This window comes from Micropterus salmoides, unplaced genomic scaffold (genome assembly GCF_014851395.1).
Source record: "Micropterus salmoides isolate LMB-PRFRI ecotype aquatic unplaced genomic scaffold, ASM1485139v1 Ms_hic_scaffold_1, whole genome shotgun sequence".
Lineage (NCBI taxonomy): Eukaryota > Metazoa > Chordata > Actinopteri > Centrarchiformes > Centrarchidae > Micropterus > Micropterus salmoides.
This window is the reverse complement of record NW_024040040.1, coordinates 9,721,290-9,738,368: the sequence shown is the minus strand read 5'-3', so window position 1 is coordinate 9,738,368 and position 17,079 is coordinate 9,721,290. Positions and strand designations below refer to the sequence as shown.

The 17,079-nt window shown below is 40.7% G+C and overlaps 1 protein-coding gene across 1 annotated transcript in view; it reads left to right on the top strand.

The window, feature by feature from the left end:
- Positions 1-467: 467 nt before the first annotated feature.
- cckbra (cholecystokinin B receptor a) overlaps positions 468-17,079 on the top strand; it is a 43,420-nt gene continuing 26,808 nt past the window's right edge. The window contains exon 1 of the mRNA XM_038717438.1: positions 468-1,647. Within this exon, the coding sequence (XP_038573366.1) occupies positions 1,506-1,647 (142 nt within the window). The 5' untranslated portion in view covers positions 468-1,505. The remainder of the gene's footprint in view (positions 1,648-17,079) is intronic.

The following is a 17,079-nucleotide window of genomic DNA, read 5'->3' as shown; positions in this document are numbered from 1 at the left end:
CTCCCAACTCCTCACATTTGGACCCTTGATCAAGACCCCTTGAAGTCACTTTTTAACACCCTGGGTACCCCTTTAGCAACTTATAGGACTCTGCGGTCGAGTTAACAACAATAAATATGCAACATCTGGTTAGAGTTTCAAATAAAAGTAGGCCGACTTGTTAACACTACGAAACGTCTCAATTTTGAAATGGTGCATTGTTAACATAGTGAAAACTATTGTGTTAAAATAACTGTTACATATGTGACTTAACTACCACCTCACCATCGTGCTCGACCTCACTGCACCCTTCGATACCATTAACCACTTCATTCTCCTCACCCGTCTGTAAACCTACTCCAACATCACTGGCGCTGCACTCTCCTGGCTCGATCTTATCTTGCCAACAGACAACAGTTCATCAACATCAACAACTGTACCTATTCCATTGCTCCTCTTTCACAAGCGTCCCCCAAGGTTCAGTGCTTGGTCCTCTTCTGTTCATCCTCTACACCCTGCCACTTAGATATATCATACTTAAACATGGTCTCCGCTTCCAATGCTTTATTATTATTGTTGTTGTTATTGTTGTTGTTGTTATTATTATGTCCACTTTATATTTCACACTGAAACAAACACCGGTCTCTGGGGTGAAAGTCAAGTTTCTAACCGACCCACCTACCTAAGACTTTCCCAATATTTAGCAGTGAGCAATGACTCTAAAGGTCTTACCCTGCTCTGAATGGTGACACAAGGGGTGCCATGCCAGGGGGCCAGACATTGAAGGACCTAACAAAGCATGCCTTGGAAATGAGAAGTGGCTAAAGGTGAGGCATAAAACCAAAACAATAAGCTGAAAGATTCTAAAAAGCTCCATAAGGTGAGGGGATAAGTAAGGGGATAATTTCGTGTGGGTTTGTCCTCATTTCCATGATTCTTTCCATGGCCACTTTGCCTTTTAGCTCTATTGTCACTTTGAAAATTACAATTTAAACTAATTTTCTCAGTTTAGAGGGAACCTGGAGTCACCCCCACCTTGAAGCTACAGATAAGACGGCCTATTCATGTAGTGCTTTGGCTAAGTTGTACAGTGACAGTCGTGAGTTGAATGAGATGAGGGAGAGAGATGGGGAGAGACAGAGAGAGAGAGAGGGAGTGTAGGCCTACGTGTGAAAGAGAGATAGAGAGGGAAAGAGAGCTCCTCAGTTGCCTTAGCAGCGCAGCTCCATTCCTTCACAGTCGGGCTTCAGTCCGGAGCAGTGAGCGCTGCGCTGCGCTTCACCTACACGACTTCACCTTAATTAACCAGTCACAGTCCGGTTGTTCTCCAGGTATTCCGCGGTGTTAGATTTTTTTTTAATTTGTAAACTCCAGTTTGGGCTTTCTCCAAGTTTCACAACGCCCTCTCTGCGGCTGTTATGAAGAAAAAGGCGACGGTGGCAAGTTGATTCCAGTGCGGCTCCAGGTTTAAACAGCTCTGCAAGGTGTAATAACGCTCCTGACGGTCGTCCTTGTCACCAGAGAGGATGGCTCTGCAGGCGGGGAATGAGAGTGTTGTGGAGGTGTCGGCGGGCTGCGTGGAGCAGGGCAACCTCACGGAAGTTACCGACTATAATATCAGCTGTACGAACAGCTCTGTCCTCCCCAGACCGGCCACCAAGAGCAGAGGTAAGATTTCCTATTCTCAGGTCTTATCCATCAAGCTGCCTCTCATGGCTCATCAACGCTGCAGGTGTTAAACTGTATTTATGCTTCAGGTGGCATCCAAATGGTTCCATCAGGCAAAAGGCAACAGCTGGCTCCAAACAGATGTTTTTTTTTTAAAAAGAAGGTGTTAGGCTACTTATTGTTTTTTTGTTGTTGTTAAAATTATTATCAGGATTTGTCATTCTTTCCCTTCTTTCTGTTGGCACTGCAAACAAATAAACTATTTCTTATTTCTTCATATAAACAAGTCTGACTAATTTATTGGACAATGTTGCCTCTAATTACAAACTGCCACCTATGACTGATTACCTGCTTTAACATGTAATCAGTGGACCCAGTGTAATTTGATCAGATATTAAATTGGATTTTTTGTTACACAAACAAAATGCACTTTTACCTTCTAACCATCACTGATTTTCCTCATTTTTCAACGGCCTGCCCGAACACTGTTTTGCATAAAATGATTTGCAATCAGGAGTTTTGCTTAAATCAAGTTCTTCAGTCTCTGTATGCAATCAATCACCATGCAGCCCCCAAATAGCTGCCGCTCCTCTCTCCATCAATAATGCCACTATCAGAATGAGCAGCTGTGTGTGTGTGTGTGTGTGTGTGTTTGTGCGCGCAGTGTGAGAAGCCATGGTAATTCTGAATGTTTATTTTTCTTGCTTATAATTCTCAAAATGCTGACTACCCCTTGAGGAGATTAAACCCCACACCAGGGGAGATAAGTCTCCCGAGCTCTGTCTATCGGGACACCAGTGGAAAAGGGCTGATTGGGTAATGAAGTCTGAACGTGGGCGAGAGTTTCCTTTCTAATCCCCCTGCCAGTGGTGCAGTATCGAGAAAATTTCAAATCTTTCCCCAATAAATAATTCACATGCGTTCCTTTCGTCTGTGCTGCATTACTTTTATTGACCTTATACGGGAGGCAGGCTGTAACATCGTCAGCAGTATAGGCTTCATTAGAGAGCAATCAAACCCTGTGGGCTTGTGTTTCAGTGTTTGACAGAGGGAATGTCCTGCCTCCTTCTCATTCCCTCTGTCACATGCACGTGAGGCGCTTTTTATTTACCGTAATCCTTAGGGGATCTATTCTGTCTCCGCTGTCTGCCTTTAGGCCAAGGGAGAGCAATGGAGCCTGATTATGCAGCTGCATTATTGGTCTCTCAGATGCTCCAGCCCCGGGACAGGAAATGAAAGCCCCGCTCCACCTGCCACTTGTGGAATTACCTCCGTCCGATACCTTGAATTGGATATTTTGTCCTTTGCTTGCACAAGGACTAAGCTTCTGATGCAGTCATAACTGTTTTAAATCTGAAAAAAGGCTTCTTTTGTTGGTTATATTGGAAAAAATTAGCATAAATCATTATTTTCAGCTTTTTTATAAAATGGACACTTATAAATGAGCCAGGGCTGCACTAATTATTCTTTCCATTATTGATGAATTATTTTCCTGATTAATCGATTACTTAATATTCTATACATTAATATAATGAATAAGGCCTATTATAATTATGTAAGACCCAATGTATTCTCACCAGATGTCTTGTTTTTTCTGACTATCAATAAAAAGCTTAAAGATATTCCGTTTTTTTATTACATAAGATAAAGAAAAGCGTCGAATCCTCACAACAGAGAAGCTGGAACCAGGAAATGTTTGTCATTTTGAGAGGAAAAACTTGGAACGCATGGGACTTAAGGCATGCATTTTGTTCTCTTCCTGTACTTCAAAGCTCCTGGGCAACAAAAATCTTTAAGATATGTATCTATATATAGCTCTAGTTACATGACTCTTATGTACTTAAGAGTGCTGATCATATTTCAAACAATTTATGTGCATGTATGTATGCTCCATTACACTGCTACCAGCAGTACTGTGAGGTTTGCGAACATTGCGTTCAAAAGAACGAATCTTCTGGGTGAACCAACTGAACTGAATCACTCCACCCTAAAGCCTAAGCCCTGAACCCTCACAGACTTAGCTGACGTCACCTGGTAAGTGCTTGAGTGCGAGAGGCTTCTCTTTGCTTTCTTCACAGCCGAGGCACTGAAGAGACCGACTGTCTGGTTTGAACATGTTCCAGAGTAAATTCATTATTTGAATATTACCTGTGGACAAGAGGTAATTTCCAAATAAGCAGTTTACTCGTTTTTATCAGAGCAGCATCATACACTTACATGTAAACTTTTTTTTTTTTGTAGTTGCCCCTTCCATGTTTGTTTTTTAACCCCTGCTTCTCATGTTAACACCATGTTTAACGTCACAACACTATGAACTGTGGGTAATTCCCTCAGGCAAAGTCTGCAGGGATGCGGACTTACAGAAAGAGTGCAATTAGGGCTCAAAAAGTCTGCGAGAGAGCACTCATGCACATGACGATTTGACAGTGGGACAGCCCTAAGCCCTCACGGACTTGCCCCAAGCGTGCCTCAAAGTTCTGAGATCCCTGTGATTGGGATTCAGCCGGTCAGTTGCAAGCGAACGTGCAGGGATACTCTCACTCACTGAGCGTGCGATTCAAGTCATTCAGTTCACAGAGGGGAATAGGGTGTGTTCAAGACTGCAAATGCACAGCTGATTCAGGTTGCTAACATTTAGCTGCAATGATTCAACAACATTAATGTAACATTATCTGCATTAAACATGGGGTGAAACCTGCAGTATGAACAAACGGGTGGCTAAGTGTGAGCGTGTCTCAGATCCAGATCCAGCATGTTCAGTGATTTGTTCACTGAACATACACAATGAAGGTGTGCCCCCCTGAATGATAGACAGCCACTAAGTCTCTCAACTTCGCCCATCTCATTGCCTCTCGTGTCTTGTCTTGAAATAGGTAGTACCAAATACTTTGTTTAATAATTAGGCGTCTCAAAAATATATGTGTTATATAGGGAAGACTTCATAGCAGCTTTCAGTTTGCAAACGGTATCTTTATCCAACAAAATCCTCAGCTCTCTGTCTTATCCTTCACAAACGACCGTCTCAGTTCACTAGTTAGTGAGCTGAACTGAAAGTTTGGGATTTTGCAGTCGGAGTGCACTGAATGATTCGGTGAACAACTCTTTAGAACAAATCTTTTTAATGAAGTAATTATAATAATACCATAAACTGGATATAACTACTTTGCCTATCATTAGCTGCCACCCCTGCCTGAATTATTTTGCTTTCCTTTTTCTTACTCTGCTATTACTGTTACTATACATACTGTAGAGGTTTTCAAACTGTGATGCTTCAGGGAGGTGTAGGAAAGTGGCAAAGTGGAAGGGGGTTGCAGAGGGAGCGATGTGAAGCAAAGATGCTGTCTGAGGGGAAAGATTCAGGTGCTCATTCTCAGTTATAACTCATATCTGAACACACAGACATGATAAATGTCCATATACGCACTTCGAAATCAGATTAAAAACGGTCCTTTATAAATCCAGAGCTTGCCTGAGAATCATCACGTTTTTTCTTCAGTGTCAAAGTAATCTAGTGGTAGTTGTCTGTAGTCTACATCCATGGGTACAATGCAAAGAGGAACTGCTAATAGCTAATTCTGCAAACTGGCATTTTTTAAAAATGTGAACATTGTAGAAATTGTAGAACTAAAACTCAGAATGTGAATCCTCCTGAAATATAAATGACCAAAATATAATTATATTCTTTGGGATCTGTATTTACATTCAGTTCATTTTGGAGACTGTTTTCTTCCATCTTGTGTCTGCAGTGTTCAAAGGAGCAGCTGTAAAACCCCCGCAGCACCAAAATGAAACAACCCCTGACATACATCACATTATAGTAATCATTCAGGACCCTGGAGAGCAGTTCAGTTCAGACACATCTGTATCTGCACCTTGGCTCGTCCCGGACACACTCCCCGATGATTCAAAGTGACACTTTGCTGAGCTCACCCTGTCCTTTTGAGTTCATGTGAGATAAGTTATCATCAAGTGGATCTCATAAGCATTAAATGAACACTGTTTCATTTTCAGAAACCAGCCAGTCCCCCTGGGCTCTGGGTAAAAACAAGACTAGTTACTGCAGCAGGGACTGCTCAGGAGTTCCTCAAATCTAACCAATTTCTAAGACGAGGTCTCTTGTAGAAGAAAAAATCTTGTTCCCTTTGGGTATGTACACTGTGATGTAGATGGTAGATGTAGTCATGACATGATCACGGTAATCAGAACAAATAATTGGAAACATCTGAAGTGACCTGGTGAGGCAGAATAAACAGCACGCACAGGCAGGCACTGAGTGTACAAAATATTTGGTGCATCCTCCTTCCTGATAATGAGCTGCTGCCTCTTGTGCACAATCCATATCCCGCATAATCTTTCTGTGTTAGTATACATTCAATAGGGAAAATCAATAAGTCTGTTGCTTTTATATGCATTTATTATTGTCAGTTTGCTACATAGAGTACGACAGCACAAATGAAGATCCTCGCAAACATGTGCAGAACTCCCTCGACCATGTAATAGCTGTAATGGTCTGCACACTGACTTTATTAACTGCCTGTAGCAGAGGAACGGAGGTAGGCAGAGCGATGCATTTGATTACTTGACTATTTTCCTCAACGGTTAATCCTAAGTCATGTGACTCGCAAGTGTTGTTGAAGTGGCAAAGCAAAGGAAGTTTAACAATTTTGAAATAAATGATCTGTAATTTTTGGTTTTTACTCTGTGAAGTCTGAATCTCACAAAGTTTAAGGTCTCTTCAGTCCTGGGTAAGTCCAATCAATAGTTGCGCGGCATTGTGTTCCCTATGGAAACTCCTCACTGGTGGTGGTGCCTCACTGCTGGATTTGTTTGCATAGTGATTTATGGGAATCAAGTGGCAAACACCTCGGCTGAAAGTTTAATTCCATGGGGAAATCCCTTAAGATGCAGCTCTTCTAATTACTACGAGGCGCTGGTTCCAATGAATATATTGAAGCGAATGGGGAAAATCTCATTTAATCAGTTTCAACAGATGAGTATAATGGTTGCAGTTTAGAAAATTACTGCTCTATTAATTACATTATAAAGGCTTGAAAAGGTTAGTTTGGGGGTGCATTGATTCACAAGTGACTCATTCACATTACACTCAGCAAGTTGGTTGTCTCAGATTTGCTAAGCGAGCAAAGGAACTTCATTCATATAGCACTTTTCGAAACAAAAGTTACTTCATGGAAAGAAGAAATGGAAAGAGGAAGATAGAAGAGAAGGATGAAATCAAGAGGAATACAAAGAAAACAAATAGGGCTCAAAGGAATGTTTCCATGCTTTGGGATACATACTATATAAATAGACTTAGCGACACACCAAGCGCTAGATGTAAAGACATATATATATACCACACTCATGTCTGTAGCTGAACATGAAGCTAGTGTCAGCAGCCAGTTTGTTAACAGCAGCTCTGTCCAAAATTAACTAAATCCGCATGTTTTTACCGGGGCTATTTGTAGTGCTGGTTCAATTGATGATTGTGTTTTTATTAATCCCTACCATTATCTTTCTGTAACCTTCACCAATTGTTTTAGTTGCCTAACTATAACTATAGTTAACTATATAAACTTTTTCCTTACTGTAACCACATGGCAGCTGCCACATGCAGATATTGCAGAATGGCATTGGAAGTAATCCAGGGTTTTGCAGAATCATAGATTTGAGCTGTGTTAATCTTTATCATTAAGTTACTCTTAATGTAAAATGTCACGCAGACATTGCTGTTGTGGTAGAAAGGCCAACTTCCATTTTATTGTTTTGTGTACTGATAGTTTTACTTAGGCAATTATAGCCTACTGTCAGTACTTCCTTGACTCTCCTAGGCATCCAATAGAGCCTCGTTCTCTCTGTGAAGCGCTCTTTGGGCTGGTTTTCACCAACTTTGCTGCCGGCTTTATGGTATAAAGAACATAAAAAAAGATCTTGTGTAAGTGTAACGGTTCTCGCCCTGGTTGTACGGTCCTGACTTGACCCTGCGATCTCGGGTACGGGAAGCCGATGCAAAAATCCATCTCTCCCTCAGCATCTCTTAAGGCTCTGGGGAGTGAGGTTTACTCACTGCACAGCCATCTGCCTTCCATTACACTCACCCCCCTAAACCTTACTCCCATTCGATTCTCCACCAAGGTTGTACTACTGCACGATCCGGACTCGAACCGGTGACCTTGGGTACAGGACGCTACGCCATAGGCTACGCACGTAGCCATGCATTTATACTTGTGTGCAGGTGTGTCCGTCATTCTGCAATTACACCCCCAATCGCTAGTCGGCAGTAGCGCTACAGCGTCCACTGTGTTGACCTTTGCCGGCCGAGCAGGCTAACTTCCGGTTTAGCGCTCCGCTAATGTAAATGGGGGTAAAATTGTATACGTGCGGCTGGTGTAGCCTTTTCAAATGTTACCGACTGAATGGATCACATTCTGATAGCGAAATGAGTCATTTCGCTCAGGTTGTGACGGTCAAATATATTGATTCACTGTGTTACAGCCGCCGTTTTGGCCGCTAGTAAATGTTACTTCAAAGTGCGGGGTACTTCCGGTCGGCTCCAAGGCATTGCGAGGCTACCCAGCCGACCAATCAGAGCTTACGGTCCGCGTCGGCTCGACGTGTAGTTACATTTTTGAGGAGGTGCACGTCAGGTGACGGCGTAGCCTCTGCGTAGCCTACACCGTCACCTACGCCGTCGATTTGACGCAGAAGTATAAATTGCACTTGAGGCTAACTCAATGCACAGCCATCTGGCTTCCGTTACAGATATCCTCCTTATCAGGATAGGAATTTGTGCTGAGATGGGGGTGTATATATAATGCTTAACGTTATATTGTTAACTGCCAATTATCTAGCAGTGCATCTCAAGTGATGTTGCGGAGTAACGCAAAAGCAATATAACAAATTACTTTCTACTGGACGTAAATAAGTAATGCATTATTGTTTTGACACCAACACTGTTGGAATGCTCACGCATTGGAAACATGGACTCCATGGAAATACATTTTGCAGCCAGCCTGATCATTGAACATTGTCAGGCATTTGGCTTCCTGTCATTGTGTCTGCAGACACTGCTGAATGGGCAGGGATTTACTGAATTTGTCACCCCCCAGGAGAAGCTGCAGTGAAAAAACTCAGCCTCAGTTTGTCTGCCAAACGCTTTACTTTAAATAGACATGAGCTCACACCTACTATACATGTGCTATCTGCCATCAAGCTTATTGTCCGAACTTGCCCAGCATCTTCTTAAGTTTCCTGTTTCATTGTGGTGAATGTTACTGATTAGCTGGTTTCTTTACATGATTTTAAGTTTAAACATTCACTTGAGTGTCTTAAACTACTTAAGTGAATAGAAAGGAGGAACTAATGGCATCAAAAGCTTATGTACATGTCTGACAAGGCCTCTTGGGTAATTGAATATATGCTGAGCTTGAATGTACTCTACAAACAAGCTCTCTCCAGCTGCAAAAAATCTTAAAGTAATGTTGGATCAATATTATTCTCTCATGGTGGAAAGACTAATTGGGTTGAATTGTGCTGACTGTAACAACTCATTAGTGATAAAATGCAATACAGAGATGTGCCTCTGCACAATGAGCAGCTAAATTGCGGCAAAGGATTCACCAATTCTTTAATGTCATGTGGTCATGTGCGGAGTGTAGAGGTAAAAAGAAGGCCAGTAGGTTAAATCTGCAGCGGGTCTGATCCTTATTTGTGTAAATTCATAACCCATACAATCAATATATCAGAAACTAAACATGGGTTTTATTATAAAGCCCACAGATGAAGTCTTATCCTTTCAAACAATTCTAAAGGGATCCACATACCTGACAGAAGGTGAAATCGTTCTTGTCATTCAGTCATCGTGTTTTCCCTCTGTGATTGAACTGACTATGAAGAAGATGTCAAACGAACGCTTTCCAGATGTCTTCTTTTGATTGAATCCATGAGGATACAAGACATGCTGTCACCTCTCTGAAGCTACCTTTGCAATTTGAAAAGAGGCAGCGTCTGATTAGCCCTGACAACCAGCAAAAGAATGATAGGGATTAAAGCCAGAGCTATTAAGTGCTCTGTGATAGAAGATATTGATTTATTGGCAGTGTGGATACAAATCAGGCATTCGAAACAACCTTCCACTCTGAGTAAACATTCATACCAAACATGTTTGTAGTGGTTTATTCCCAATTTGGAGTGTTTATTAGTTAGAAAGAAATGACTTCAAAACACAACCATTAATGGTTGTAAGGAAACAGATGTTTATATGTAATTACCAGCAGGTCCTTGTGCTTGGAAAGCACATAATAAAAAAAGAATCAATTTCAAAACACAGTCTGGTCTGACCTGAATTCCGCCAGCTTTTTCATGTGCTGTGTAGCAGAGAGACACCATAGAAGGTAAATTACAGCAAAGGGCACAGACAAGTTCTTTATTCATAGCTAACATTACATAGATGTGTGGGTGAACCACATACATAAATGTAAGTTAAGTTATTGTAGGTTTTATAAGGACCAAGATAATCTTCAGTTTTCAGAGAGATGAGATTTTCCTCCATGTGGGAAACATTTTACGAGCTACAGAAAAGTCAGTCACTGTTACATTTCTTTGTCTCTTGATGACATTTCACTTTTTCCCGAAAAATATTGTTTCTGAATGTGTTTCTCTTTTAAAGAAAAATTGGAAATGTCTCAACACAATAGTACTTTGAGAAATGCAATTATATTGGATTTTTGTAATACATTTGTCAGACAGAATTCAGTGATAATGTGTTTCTACATTACACCAGCATTAAACTGAAGTTACATTCATGTCTATAGGTTAAAGGTACCCTGTGGCATTTTCTTGTAAACAAACAAAGTTATGTTTACATTTATGTTCTATTGCCATAATGCATTGTGTGTATCCTTGACTCTTAACAAACATGTTAAGTGCATTTCTTTCCTAAAACACTTGTTAAGATAAATTTGAGAATATTTTGGAACCTGTGTTGTTTACATCCCTGTTTGCAAAATGGCAGTACTTTTAATTCCTCCCTTTGCTGGCATGTTGCTATTGTAATGCTGGTTACTCTTAGCGTTAACTAGATCTGTAGTGATGGAAATAAGGATACTGGTCAGACATGGGTAAAGTAAGAGCATGGGGAAGACTTCTTCAAGATAACTGCGTCCACTTGTTTAATGTTCCATCCCAAACTGGCGAATACAGAAGCCCTAAGCGGCCATCGATTCATATTGTTATTTAATAATAATGATGATCATGATCTCGAAATAATGAACCATAGCTGAATACAGGGGTCGGCACGTGTGTTTCCTAACGATAATTTTGTGTCATTGTGCTGAGTCAGCAGTTACGGCTATTTCAAAGGTTCTGAAATAGCTGTCAGGAAATGTGTAGTTAAATTGATTCACCTGAATGAGAAGCGGATGAATTTCCTCTGCCTGGGAATGATTGGGAAATGAAAAGTCTATAGGTTGATGAATGTGGACCAATCGCCAGGATGCGCACACTCCAGCACGTGATTAATTGTGAGCATGTGAATCAGTCATCTTCATAATAATATGAATAAGATTTTTTAACCTGTTGAAAACAGACGCGGTACCAGGGGCGATGGCGCTCTGGGTGATGTTACTGATTGAAAAAAAAAAATTTCCGCCGTTTTAACGCCGAAACCTGCCAACGTTGTTGCTCCGAGTCTAAGCGGGCGCCATCTTCATTATTGCGCAATACCTGCAAGCTGCCTGCTTGCTGTTGTCTTTTTCTGGAGAGAGGAAAAATGCTGCTTGAAAACATACGGTATTTTTTGCCATTTTGTGGCTGATCCGTTGGAGATATATAGACATGGTCTGCTCAAGCCGAATCGATTTATAACCCCCCCCTGCCATCACTGTGTGATGTTCCGTTCTCAATCTACAGGCCTGTAAAGGATGGGAGTGCTTTTGGTGACAGGAATGTTGATGAATACTCCTGTTTTTATCAATATTTCAATGTTTTGTCATTTGGAAATAAGTTGTATGGACTGAGTGTTTTAAAGATATCTATCAATAAAAGTCAACATTTTAACAATAAATATTGCCAAAATATGGAAATTCGCCTGGTATATTTGAAAATGTTGTATGATAACTGTTGTATTTTAGTTTATTTTCATCAGATTTACAGTTACAATTGCATTCTAGGTGTATTAGAAGATATTCAGTTGCATTAAAAGCTTCCTCAGGATGCTTTTGATGGTTTATTGCATTAAAATATAGCTTTTTTTTACCAGGCGAGGATAAAAATATCACATTTTTTCTTTATTGCATCTCCATGTAGTCTGTAAAAGTAAAATAAATATATTAATACACAATGGATTCATATTTCTTAGCTTCTGACTTTTCAAAGGAGACCAGAATTATGCATCTAGGCCAAATGGTTGAGGAGTTATTCCTGATTCATTTTGGGTATGTCATTTTAGGCGTTTTTTCTGGAAAAAGGGGTCTGTTTTCAACAGTTAATCTTCCATGAGGATTGAACTCACAATCTTAAGACTATAAATCATGTATCTTACCAACTGAACCACTAAGTGACACTAATGCCACCTTCAATTAGATTAAGAACCATTAAGAAACGTTCTTGCCAACCCCTATGTTAAACTACTGTTTTGTTATCTCGAGATCACGAGATAATTATCCCATTATCACGGGGAAACGGAGTAAAATAAAGAGATAAATCTATGGCCCCTTAGTGCTTCCGTAGGTGAACATGCACAACAACAGTGAAACGTCATGATTCTGCCAACCTTGCGTAGTACTTACAAGGTGCACCATGTTATGTAGTTCCTATCGAAGCTTAGAAACAGAATACTACACACACACACACACACACACACACACACACACACATTAGGTGCGTTTGACTTCATTTAGCACTGCGCAGCACTGACTTAATGTGATGCATGCTGGACTTCAAGTAAGGCATGCTGGTTAGAAATTGTGTCCGACTTTCGCCGGCGCTGCAAAATGTCACCATGTCACATGACATTAAAACCTACTATTGCCTGGTCTTGCAACATTTTTCCTTGCAAATCCCGCACGATCAGTCATTGATCTCAGCTCACAGTAAGCTCATGCAGGTAGAATGTGTCCGACTTGACAGCACTGTTTTTATACCCTCCCCTGCAGTCACCTGCAGCTCACGTTAGATTATCAAGTTGACAAAAATCAGCTGCAGTCCTCTCAAACGCACCTGTTGTTAGATCTCTTTGAAATGCACACCCTTGAGAGGGAACTACAGTTTCCATGCAATATGAAAGTAAATAGCGGGTTTTTGTGTTGAAATTAGCACTGAAACAAAGTCCATTAACTGACTGACATTAAATTGGTGTGGTGATGGCGCAATGGATAAGATGCTTGCCTTTGGTGTGAGCGACCCGGGTGACCCATCCACTGTTGTGTGGCAAGACATGTAACCCCTAGTTGCTCCAGAGGCATGCGACCTCTGACATATATAGCAATTGTAAGTCGCTTTGGATAAAAGTGTCAGCTAAATATAAATTATTACTTTAAGTCAGGCATAAATGCATTCATTAAAAGTTCCTTCCTGACCTTGGAATAGAAATTTGAAAAAATGACTTGACTCAAGGTCCACTTACTAGCTTTAACGGAGCTTTTAACTCACCTGCCTGTAATTTATTTCTCAAACTATCCTACCATTAATTCCTCTCAGAGATGTCAGTTGTCATATCAGCTGTTTCATACCTACATTGTTAGCTTACCATCTTGCTGCTGTCTTTTTAAAATATGATTCTCTGTCTGCCTTTAGTACATTTGTGCTGCTTTTGTGCGTGCCCCTCCACCTCCCCATCACAGCCCAACCTTCGCAGATTTATCAGTTTCATCATTTAATCAGCCTCAGAAGAGTCATTAGCCAGCACCACCAGTGTCTGGTCTCCATGGGGGGATTTATCTTGCTGCTGCTCAGTGCAGATGACCCTTGATTGCACCTTTTTGTCAACATGTCTTATTATAGTAAACATTATCTTTACTTCATTCCCTTGTCTCTCCTGATTTAAATGACACTAGTTATTACTTGAACAGAACTTGAGAAAAGGGAATTAGTTGCTGACTCCCACAAGTTCAGGACTCATTAACTGACTCATATCTACTGCTTCACAGGTTCATTTCCAAAGAGCTTTCTGCTCACTTGTAATTAGGTGTAACATCAGATTTGGAAGGAACTGACAGTCATGTCTAATATTTCATCATCTCACTGGGGTTTACAGCGTGTTGGCAAGGTAGTGATTAAAAGCATAGTTCCGAATTTTGGCTCTTTTTTTGCATCTCAGTCATATCACCTCTAAGTTTATTACTACTCATTATTGATGATCATTAGAATTTTTTATTTGTGTATCAGGATGAATCTATAAAAATACTCATCTTACAACCTCTAATAAATAACAAAGCTTTCAAATTACATGATGTCTCCTATGAAGTTGTGCTAATCCTCGCCTAAAGATAAGACAAAGTGAACTAATGAAACTTTAATGATCCTTGCGGGGAAACATAATTACAGTTTGCATCGCAGCAGCCAATAGGATACACTGTACGAATAGAGCAAACGGAGATTAGATAAACAGATATAGCCCTAACATAAGCTGCAGTGTTGATGCCTCAGCCTTGGGTCGTCGTGGCTAAGATTTTCCACGTCAACAACTCCTGCTGCAAATAAGCATCTCAGAGGTGAGCTCCATCCCTGTGATATATTTATAGATGCCTGTGGATTTGAACACAGCTGTCACGCTTGAGGGAGTCAGAGGAACTAAAGTGAATTGTCCTGCAGTCGTTAGGCTCAGGGGAGCCAACGTACCGCTGGTGCTCAATGAATAGATAATTCCATTTTCACTCGGCTCAATCGCACAACGTCTAACACAATAGAGGCTGCCCAGCCAGTAGGGGCTCCCCTCTTGGTGTTTGTGTAGGAGGTCACAGAAGTCAGTGCTGATTATGCATATGTCCAATAATGCTTTGTTTAAATCAGACTCTTGTCAAACTCGTCACCCGCGTTGCAGATTTATATTTCACTGGCTGTAACAGGGTGGATGTTGCTTATGTGACCGTGTTGTCAATCTTTGGCTGATGAAACTGCTCTCAAAGCCATCAGAGGATTATTTTATCAAAAGAATTATTCATATTGGAGGGCAACTTGGTCTCTCAGGTGGCAGAGGTGATTAACATGCATCCTGCAGTGTCTTGGGTTCAAATCCAGACCTCATCTACTTTTATCTTTGCTGTCCTCTGCAAATTGAAAACCTTAACTTGATATTGGCTATTGCCTCAACATTTGCCTCAACAGACAATCAAATGAAACGTTAAATTTTTTTTTAGCAAAATGGTTATATCACACATTAAATACATAAGACGTATGTCATAAGACACAATTGTCAAAATACTAATACCACAGTATCAAAATAAGTAAATTAGTAAATATGCCCACAAAGGCCCATGCACTACATACCACTTGGTAAGAGGTTTAAGACATAGGTTAGTTAGTTAGTAGCAAGACATAAAAATAATGAAAATAGTTAGTAAAAGAATGTTTTATGTGTTCACATGTCTTAAAGCAAGACCATATAACTTTGCTGAACCAATCCCAGCTGACATTGGGCGCAAGGCAGGGTACAACCTGGACAGGTCGGCAGTCAAGCCACACATAGACAAACAACCACTCAGGACAATTTAGGGTCACCAATCAACCTAGTCTATGGATGGCGGGAGGAAGCCGGAGCACCCGGAGAGAACCCACGCAGACCATGCACAGAAAGGCTGGGGAAACCGGAGTTTGAACCCACAACCTTCTTGCTGTAAGGCGACAGTGCTAACCACTGCACCACCGTGCACAAAATTATTGTGTTGTTGTACTGTACACAAAAAAATACTTTCTGAAATACCACAATTCACTGTTACGTTTCATGTGTTTTTTATTTAGGAAGCATTGAGATTTAAGTCTGTGTGAGAGGACCGTATGAAATTATCAAAACAAAATTGCATCATTGTTTCCTTGGTTTGCCACTACCTGTGGCACAAAAACACATTGTAAATCCCACATGTGAGTGATAATTATTTGAACATACAGTACTGTTTGTTTGTGTGTGTGTGTGTGTTTGTGTGTGTGTGTGCTCCTCCAAGCTGATGTGTGATGCTCTGTCTGCAGGCTCTGCTGCAGACCTTTAGACTTGTCCCATGTCACTGTCCTTAATGAGAGGACACAGTCAGCACAGCACACGGCCTGCCCCGACCTTGTCCTGTTAGATACTGTAATTCTCAAGCAGACTCACTGTGACAGGCCGGTGTGAGTGAAGAGAGCATCCCAAAAACCCTCTGGCTGGGCAATCCAGCTCTCACTGATGCTCAGCTGTATGTCAAGGCTGAAAGAAGGAAACACGTTTATTTAAGTTGACCGTTTCTTTCATTCTTACTTGTATTTGTCAGGTGATAGCACGGTATGGAAAATGTTCTATTATTTCTATGCAGGGGTGGGTTTATCCAGTGGAGGCTAATCAGGCTCAGAATAGGCTTTATTGGCCATTTCTTTCTAGGTAGATATGACAGTATATACAGTGTGCATAGCATGCATGGATTTGTGTTTGAGTGATTCAGCACTGTTTTATGTCTTTTTTTTTGGAGCACTTGTGTGTGAGTGTGTTTGATATTTGTTGTTCCTGCATGATTCTTATAATTTTGGAATTGTACACACGTGGTTGAACGCACTAACTTTAAGTGGCTTTGGATAAAAGCACCAGCTAAATAAATTTAATGTAAATGTAATGTTGATGATGCAAATAGTAAGAGTTTAATTTTGATTTTGTTTTTCCAGTTTGAGTTATTTTCCCGCTAGGTTCCCGCCTGACACAGTCTGTGCAGCACTGTTGATGTTGTATGTCTTCCTTTTTTTCTTATTTCAATTATCGTCTGGTTCACAGGGCGAGCAGAAAAATATTGACATAGCACAATTTAAGATGTTGATTATGCAAAGTTATTCTGCCTTGTAATAGACTTTGGTGTTGTGTATGTGCCGGAGCCTCATTTCCCAGGTGACAAACCTGAGACTGTTCTCTTCATGTATCGATGTTTTCTTACACTTTTGTATTCAACGTCTGCTTACTTTATCATTTCATGTGTCATATAATGTGTGGGTTTTGCTTGAATGATTCCAAGAAAAAGCACTGCATACAGATGAAGAAAATGTTCTACATTTGTCTTTTGTCAACCAGCCAGTCCATTTAAACCATCAATCTTCCTCTTCTGCCTCCTTTATTTGTTCTTCCACTTTTTCTTCTTTGTTTATTGCAGTTTCCAGTAACAATAAACATTTGGTTGTCTCCCAGGACTACAAGAAAAAGTACCCACACAGGCACACAGAGGTTTTGACGAACTGAGTTCACAACAAGTTCATATTTTTATTGTA